At 44.8% G+C, this 9,340-nt stretch overlaps 1 protein-coding gene across 15 annotated transcripts in view; it reads left to right on the forward strand.

The window, feature by feature from the left end:
* Positions 1 to 9,340, forward strand: part of rap1gapa (RAP1 GTPase activating protein a) — a 566,513-nt gene that overhangs the window by 539,703 nt on the left and 17,470 nt on the right. For all 15 annotated transcript variants that reach the window (XM_043676342.1, XM_043676343.1, XM_043676331.1 and 12 more), the window contains 2 exons: positions 2,508 to 2,631; positions 6,930 to 7,041. In XM_043676342.1, the coding sequence (XP_043532277.1) occupies positions 2,508 to 2,631; positions 6,930 to 7,041 (236 nt within the window). The remainder of the gene's footprint in view (positions 1 to 2,507; positions 2,632 to 6,929; positions 7,042 to 9,340) is intronic.

A 9,340-nucleotide genomic window follows, 5' to 3' on the forward strand; every position in this document is an offset into this window, starting at 1 on the left:
CTATCACATTTCCAACGCCCCTCCTCCAAGTCCCTCCTCCCTACCTTTTATCTTCTCCTGCTGAACACTCTCTACTCATTCCTGAAGAAGGGCCTGTGCCCAAAACGTCGAATCTCCTGTTCCCTGGATGCTGCCTGACCTGCTGTGCTGTTCCAGCAATAAAGTTTCAACTCAGATCACCTCTAACTTTTACTAAAGAAAGGACCCCTAGTGTCTTTACTGTTTTTAGAATCGAGGAACTGAATATTAATTAAATGGAGAAAGACTGCAGAAAGCTGCAGCACAGAGGAATTTTTGGGAATCCTTGTATATGAATCACAAAACACAGGCAATAGGAAAACAAACAGACTTTTGGCCTTTATTTCAAATGGATTGGATTTGAAGAATAGGGAGCTCTTGCTAAAACTATACAAGATACTCGTGAGATCACAGCTGGAATACTGTGAACAACTTTGGTTTCTTTACTGTAGGAAAGATATACTGGCCGTGGTGGTAGTCTAGAGAATGTTCACTACCTTTCCTTGTTACGGAGGGATTGTTTTATGAGGAGAGGTTGAGGAGCTTGGCCCTGTACTCATTGTGGTTTATAAGAATGTGCGGTGACTTTGTTAAAACTTACATGGTGGGCTTCCCCTTGTAGGGGGAATCTAGGACCAGAGGGCATCATCTCAGAGTAAAGGGTCACCCATTTAAGACAAAGGTGAGGAATTTTTTTGTCTGAATGTAGTGAAGGGGTGGAATTCTTTACCACAGAGGGATGTTGACGCTGGGTCGTTAAGTCTATTGAAAGCAGAAATTGAATGCATTTGATAAGGTTCCACACAGTAGTCTATTACATAAAATACAGAGTTTAGGGATTGAAGGTGATTTAGCGGTTTGGATCAGAAATTGGCTAGCTGAAAGAAGACAGAGGGTGGTGGTTGATTGGAAATGTTCAGTTACCAGTGGTGTGCCACTAGGATTTGTTTTGGGGCCACTGCTGTTTGTCATTTTTATAAGTGATCTGGATGTGGGCTTAGAAGGATGGGTTAGTAAATTTGTGGATGACACTAAGGTAGGCAGAGTTGTGGATAGTGCCAAAGGATGTTGTGGGTTACAGAGAGACATGATAAGATGCAGAGCTCGGCTGAGAAGTGGCAAATGGAGTTTAATGTGGAAACATGTGAGATAGTTCACTGAAAGTTACCATCCAGGTTGATGGGGTTGTTAAGAAGGCATATGGTGTGTTGGCGTTTATCAGTAGGGGCATTGAATTTCGGAGCCACGAGGTCATGCTATAGCTGTACAAGACACTGGTGCGGCTGCACCTGGAGTATTGCGTGTGGTTCTGGTAGGCATTGTAGGAAGGATGTTGAAACATTGGAAAGGGTTCAGAGGAGATTTACTAGGATGTTGCCTGGTAAGAAGGAAGGTCTTATGAGGAAAGGCTGAGGCTGTTTTCTTTGGAGTGAAGAAGGTTGAGAGATGACTTAATCGGGATGTATAAGATAATCAGAGGGTTAGATAGGGTGGACAGTGAGAGCCTTTTTCCTCAGATAGTGATGGCTAACACGAGGAGATCTAGCTTTAAATTGTGGGGTGATAGATTTAGGACAGATATTGGGGTAGTTTCTTCACTCAGAGAGTAGTAGGGGCATGGAACAGCCTGCCTACAACAGTAGTAGACTCGCCGATGTTAAGGGCATTTAAATGGGCATTGGACATACATATGGATACTAATGGAACGGTGTAGGTTAGATGGCCATCAGATTATTTTCACAGGTTGGCGCAACATTGAGGGCTGAATGGCCTGTACTGTGCTTTACGTTCTATGGTCTGTGTAAGTAGATGGATGAATCAGTAACGGGGAAGTCAAGGTCATGAGGAAAAGGCAGTAAGTGAAGTTGAGGATTAGCAGATCAGCCATGATCTCGTTGAATGATGAAACACACTTAATTGACTGAATGGCCTGCATTGCTCCTATTTCTTATAGTTTTATGGACTATTCTCAACGTACTGGACTGTGTGAAGTTTCTGTCTTTTGTACTCGCTTTGAAATAAACTTTCTATAGAAGGTAGGATTTGTCCCAGTACAAGTTAACATTTGTTAATCCTTTATTATTACTTTTCACATTATCATTCTGTCTTTCTTTTATTTTCACTCAATCTAATCTTCCTTTCCCTCTCTCTTTAGTTTATTTGCAGAATCTGATTTCACATTGAATTTGCTTTTGTAACTGGAGCAGTAAATTCTGGCCCAATGCCAGCTCCGTGCTGATGAACTGCTCTCTGACTGGGTCACATTGGCTGTAACGGCTGTAATGCAGTTGAAGGTTGTGAATACATGTAGCAGAACTGATTTTAATTTTATAGCAATTGAGAAATCATAAAATAGAACATGTACACTTTAAACTTCATTAACAGAAATGGATTCTCCAGAAAAATAGGTTTGTTCATTAAATACATATTAATGAAAAGTAACCTACTCTTGGTTCTAGAAGGTGACTGTTTGTTTCCTTCACTTTTAGAGCCGTAACAAATCAGAAAGTTTTAAATGATGGTCAAGATCTCTCGCGATCATCTTCGAATGCCAGCAGCTTTGCCAGCGTTGTGGAAGAGAATGAAGTTCTCGAAGACTATGACACTGGAATGGTAACTGAAAATACTAAACGATGCCGCCTTGGTCTTGGTTCACCCAATTAGTTAAATCAAGTCACTGCTCTCCAACTATTACTAACTGGCATTTGATCTTTCCTCCTCATTCAGTCAGTCTTGCCAAAGCTTCATGGTGGAATGTGATATCCCCCGAATTCACATCCTGCCTCTATTCTTCCTGGAGGATCACTCGACATGTTTGAATATCATGAATGTTGGGGTCTACGCAGAAGGCACCATATTGAGCTCACTGCTGTCCCACATCACTGCTGGAGGAATACACCTTCCCTCAGTAATCACTGGTAATCAGGGACACTGGCTTTGCCCCTTTGGAATATAGATACCAGCCCTTCAGCCCTTCTCCACCATTCAGTAGGATCATGGCTGATAACTATTTCGATGCCATATTCCTGCTTCCTCCCCACATCTCTTGATGCCTTAAAATCTAGAAATTTATCTCTCTCTTAAATGTACTGCCCATTGTGAGAGTCAAACCGTCCTTACAACCCCCTAATGGAGATCAACCAGCTCAGCACAACCTGACCAAGTAACCTAGAATCCTCCCCTCACACCCCTCAGCTCCAACTGCATGAGCTCAGGCATGAGTTTTAACCCTTCCATGTAAAACACAGCCATTAGCTTCCTGGCCAGTGTCTATCAGATATGAAGCCACCTCAAATACAGCACCCAGCAATTCAATGCGGGAGTTGTTATTGACCATTCTTCTTTACTGTCATAGGTTTTAAAGAGAAGGTTTTATTGGCTGGTGTCGTGAAATTTTCTTAGAAACTAGCTGCCCATCCAATTAAATTCAAGATAACCTTATTTCCATAAAGGTTTTGGTTAAAGGTCAAAATGTTTGAAAGAGAACCCCAGGCGACTGAAACCTTTAACTATGTGACATTTATAAAGAGTCGATGTCAGTGTAGGGCTTGGCAGCAGTTTGAGCAGGTTGGGAGTTTATAAAGCTGTGTTCAGTACTTCCGTCGAAATGTGCAGATAACAGCAACAATTCGGGGAAATGTATTCTGGTTATGTTGCAGCTGTTCACTGTAATGCTATCCTTACATGGATGCTAATGACAGAATTTAAGTTTCTCCCCAAAGCAAGTTTAGAGGTGATGTTGAACTGAGTCAGAACAATATTTGGCTAAACTACCTCCAGGGACACACAATATTTCTTTGTTAACTGGTGACACTAAGTGGAATAACTCCACAGAGGCAGATGTCCTGTCACCAAGTCACTCTTTATTTAGACACAGTGAGAACCTGACACTGATCCAACTCCCTCAGAGTCAGCTCCAGAGTGAACAGGACCTCTGACATTTGTGTTTTTTTGTCGGAAGAAAGGAAAGACCTGAGTGACATGCAGTGCCCTTCTCTAAGGGCAATGCTGTGTGATCAGACAGTGAAGGGGAGGGCAGGGATTAAACCAAAATAGAGTTGGAGGGGGAGACACTCCTGTTTATTTTTTTTTCTGACAAACCTTTTTTTTTCTTCTTTTTTGTTTACCCCCACACTACCGCCTAACTGCAATAGTGCTTATTTTCCCCAGCACCCATTTTGTGTGTGTGCAGATGTGAGACACAGTGAAAAGACACAAGGTGCACAAATCTTTATTCGGTTTCCACCACCAGGAAGAAAGGAAACACCCGGGTAGCCAGTGACAAGCAGTGCCCTCCACATCAAAGGGCAATGCTGTGTGATCAAACAGTGAAGGGGAGGGCAGGGATTAAATCAAAATAGAGTTGGAGGGGGAGACACTCCTGTTTATATCTGTCAGCCAGGGCTCCTTGATTAGACCAGATTAACAGCCCCAATCATGGACTCATTTTCTAGAAGGTCCACTTGGCTGAACTTGTTTCAGTTATAAAGCTAATCAGATTATGACAAACATCAATAAACCTTATTCCATGAAATATTGAGTTGTTACCACAACTTACTGTATCTTGTGTTCAAACCAGCCATCCATCTGAAAAAGATTTAGTAATTAAACCCTGTGGTATCCTGTCTGACAGCTGAGTGGGGATCTGGTTTATTTAGGAGAAGGTGAGGACTGCAGATAATGGAGATCAGAGTCAAAAAGTGTGCTGGTGGAAAAGCACAGCCAGCTAGGCAGCATCCGAGGAGCAGGAGAGTCAACGTCTCAGGTGTAAGCTGAGAGATAAATGGGAGGGGTGGTGGGGCTCCGGGAGGGTAGCTGGGAAAGTGATAGGTCGATGAAGGTGGGAGTGATGGTGATAGGTCGGAGAGGAGGGTGGGGCAGATAGGTGAGAAGGAAGATGGACAGATAGGATAGCTGAAGGGGGTGATGCTGAGTTGGAGGGTTAGTCCTGGAATAAGGTGGGGTAGGGAAGATGGAGAAATGGGTGAAATCAACATTGGTCCCATGTAGTTGGAAGGTCCCAAGGCGGAAGATGAGGTGCTCTTCCTCCAGGCAACGGGTAGCTAGAGTTTGGCAGTAGAGGAGACCGAGGACTTGCATGTCCTTGGCGGAGTGGGAGGGGGAGTTGAAATGGTTGGTCACAACGCAATGGGGTTGTTTGGTGCACCTGTCCTAGAGATTCCACAAGTTGGCATCCTGTCTCCCCGGTGTAGAGGAAACCACATCGAGAGCAATGGACACAATAGGTGAGGTGTTTGGATGTGCAGGAAAATCTCTGTCGGATGTGGAAGGATCCTTTGGGGCCTTTGATAGAGGTGAGGGGGGAGGTGTGGGCGCAGGTTTTACACCTCTTGCAGTGGCAAGGGAAGGTGCTGGGAGTGGAAGGTGGGTTGGTGGTGGGGGGGGGGGGTGTGGTGGTGTGGTGGTGTGATGTGTGGACCTAACGAGCGAGTCACGGAAGGAATGGTCTCTGCAGAATGCTGAAAGGGGTAGGGAGTAGGGAGGGAAATAGGAAATATATCTCTGGTGGGGGGATCTGACTGTGGGTGGTGGACATGGCAGAGGTATCCGGAGATTGGTGGGGTAGAAGGACTGGGGGATTTATTTAGACAGGTGAATACTAGCTGTATCACAGTGATTGGAAGGAGTCACTGAGGTCGTCTCCTGTTAAAGTGACTACTTACTTTGAGATGGTGCCCTTCGTATTAACTGATCCCTTTCGGAGAAACAAAAGTACACGTGAGAAATACTCAGCTAGTCAGGCAGCACCTGTGGAGGGGAGATGGGAGAGTTTGTGTTTTAACGATGAGAGGACTGACCTAGAAGTGGAATGGGCCATATTTTCTGCAGTTCCTAAGAATGAGAATTGGTCTAATTGAAAACTGGAAAACTGTTACAAGGTTTTGGGAGAGTGGGTTTTTCAGAGTTTGTTTCCATCCCGTGGAACATCCTGAGCGAGGGAGTGATGGTCTCAAAATCACAGATGAGGCATTGAAGGAGTGAACAGGAAGAAACATTTCTTCACTCAGAAAATTGTGAACATTTGGAACACTCTTCCCAAAGACTTGTGGACATGCAGTTGTAGAGTATTTCTAAGATGGAGATCCATAGATTTTCATACATTATAAAATTTGGGAAAGTGGAATTATAGAATCCCTACAGTGTAAAAAGAGGCCATTTAGCTTATCAAGTCCACCCTGGCTCTCCAAAGGATATCGCACCCAAACTAAACCCCTCCACCCTATACCTGAAACCCCACATTTCCCATGGCTAACCCACCTAGCCCACACATCCACAGACATTATGAGCAATTTAGCATGGCCAATTCACTTAACCTGCACCTTTGGACTGTGGAAGGAAACCGGAGCACCCAAAGGAAATCCACGCAGACACGGAGAGAATGTGCAAACTCCACACAGACAGTCACCCAAAGCAGGAATCAAACCCAGTTCCCCAGCACTGTGAGGCAGCAGTACTAAACACTGAGCCATCGTGCTGCCCAAATTGAGCTTGATGATCAGCCATGATCTTAATGAATGGTGGAGCAAGTTCACGGGGCTGAAGGACCTCCTCCAGTTTTTGTGTCTGGGTTAGTTATTTGTCAAAACAATAGAATTTGTAATCTGTTGTTCGGATGTGATCCCCTATTCCCCAATAAAACTTGGTTCAACTGACTAACACCTGCAGCTGGAATCTGTCAAACTCTAATAAAGAGTTCAGTGTAGCTGTAAACCTGCATTGCATAACCCCCATCCCATTCCCGAAGGAATCCAGTCATGTAGACAATTTTGCTTTGTCTATCTGTAAACGATTAATCTATTCCTCAGTTTCTCCCACCCTGAGCATTTGTTCTTCACAGATTCTGTTTAGCTGAACATGGATCAATCTCCAGTGTTTGTTTGTGTAAACAGGACAGCCTTTCTTCAGTCGGAACACCTCATAAAAGAGACTCGTTCACCTACAGCACATGGTTGGATGACAGTGTCAGCATGACGAGTGCACTGAGTGCTGGGAGCTCGACAGGTGCGTTTGAGCAGGTTCATACCTGGTCTCCATTTTCACAAATACATTGGAATCACATGTCCTTCATGCATAGGCACATAGAAAATAGAAGAAAGTGAGGACTTCAGATGTTGGAGAGTCGGAGTCAAAAATTGTGGCGCTGGAAAAGCACAGCAGGTCAGGGAGCATCCGAGGAGCAGGAGAATTGACATTTCGAGCATAAGCCTTCATCAGGAATGAGGGGGATGAGGCAGACAGATAAATAAGAGGGTGGCGATGGGGGAAAGGTAGCTGGGAAGGCGATAGGTAGATACAGATGGGGAGTGATGGTGATAGGTCAGAGAGAAGGATGGAGTGGATAGGTGGAAAGGAAGATGGACAGGTAGGACAGTTCAAGAGGGCGGTGCCGAGTTGGAGGGTTGGATCTGGGATGAGGTGCGGGGAGGGGAAAAAAGAAAACTGATGAAGTCGATGTTGATGCTGTGTGGTTGGAGGGTCCCAAGGTGGAAGATGAGGCCGTCTTCCTCCAGGCGTCGGGTGGCTTGGATTTGGTGGAGTCCCAGGACTTGCATGATCTTGGTGGAATGGGAGGGGGAGTTGAAATTGTTAGCCATGGTAATTCAGCACTTTGAGCCCCCATTGCCATTCATTAGGATCATGGCTGATCATCCAACTCAACAGCCTGTTCCCACTTCTCCCCCACCCACATTGTTCCCAGTGATGCCAATGGCCTATCAGTTTCCCAGTGTCTCACTGAGATGACGCTGAGCACTTTATGTCTCTTTGCAGCATTTTCCAGTCTTGTAATAAACCATTAGACCAATTCACAGCACCATTGTGAAAATAGTTAGTGTATCTGAACTTGTGGCAGTGGCCCCGATTACAACATGGTCTGATCAAGAAAGAAACAGGACAAAGACTGACCCTGTGAAAGAAAGAGCAACCGTGTATAGCAAGATGAAGGTCAAGGGTCTGACCAAATGTTTTTGAGCTTGATGTTGGGTGCAGAACGTTGAGTCTTATTCCTTGTGTTTCACTGGAACATTGCAGCAGACTGTGACAGAAAGGTTCAGGGAGCAAAGTGAAGAATGAAAATGCCAAGCTCACATTCAGAGCAAAGCAGTTTCTGCAGCCATGTCTGGTCTCCCCAGTGTAGAGAAGACGGCATTGTGAGCAGTGAATACAGAGAGGTAATCAGAGATTGAAGGAAGCACAGCCCGGCCACTGAGCACTGAGGGCGGAGCAGATAGTGCATCTCCTGTGTTTGCACAACAAGGTGTGATAGGGAAGGGAGGGACTGTTAAAGGTGATTAAGGAGTGGACAGGGGTGTGGAGGAAAGACTGGTCTCTGTGAAATGCTGAACAGAGAGTCACATGTTTGATGATTGCACCACATCAACGCTGATTCTTTGAGATTGGTGGTGTGAGAATTGAGGAAAAACAGGACCCTACTGACCATACTGGGCAGGAATGATCAGTTACTGGAAAAGGAAGATGTCTCTGTAGGACTGGTGGGGAAAACCGAATCTTTGGGACAGATGCCTCAGTGATAGAGAAACTGGTATTTTGGAATGGAATCTTTCCAGGCAGTAGGGTGTGAGGAAGAGTCGTTGAGAACATGTTTCTTCACTATATCCAATACCACTCTCTCTGGCAGTGCTTTGTGAAATCCTTTAGTGTTTCATTTCCTCCTGGCCTTTTCCCTGTGAACAGCGTCTCCTACGTTTTTCCTGCTTTCCCTTCCCTACCATCGGTTTAAAGACGGTAACACCTCCCTTCAGCTCTGATGAAAGGTCATTGAGCCGAAACACAAACTCAGCTCCCCACACCCCGCAGATGCTGCCCGATCTGCTGGACTCTGGCAGCTATCTGAACATGTGTTTTCATTAACTTTGTTGTCATCATTTCTCGTGTCTGATGATCGGAATCTTTACCTTCATTCCAATGCCAGGTGTTTTCTGAGTCCCTCTTTTTACATAATTTATATTTACAATCCTCTTCTTGATCAATTTCCTTCTTCAGTTACATATACAAACCTCTGGCTAGGAATTATTTTTTATCTGCATGTAGGCTCTAAGTAGGTGACACATTCAGAAATGCGCTACAGCCTACGAGATTGAGCATCAAATTGAATTAGCGTAATTTTGGTAAAATGCAAATAGCAGTTGTCAATTGGCTCACCATTAATCTGTGTAAGAGGATTCGCAGTAGGTTGAAATCTTTGAGGAGAAAGTGAGGTTTGCAGATGCTGGAGATCAGAGCTGAAAATGTGTTGCTGGAAAAGCGCAGCAGGTCAGGCAGCATCCAGGGAACAGGAGAA

This window comes from Chiloscyllium plagiosum, chromosome 34, assembly GCF_004010195.1.
Source record: "Chiloscyllium plagiosum isolate BGI_BamShark_2017 chromosome 34, ASM401019v2, whole genome shotgun sequence".
Taxonomy (NCBI): Eukaryota; Metazoa; Chordata; class Chondrichthyes; order Orectolobiformes; family Hemiscylliidae; genus Chiloscyllium; species Chiloscyllium plagiosum.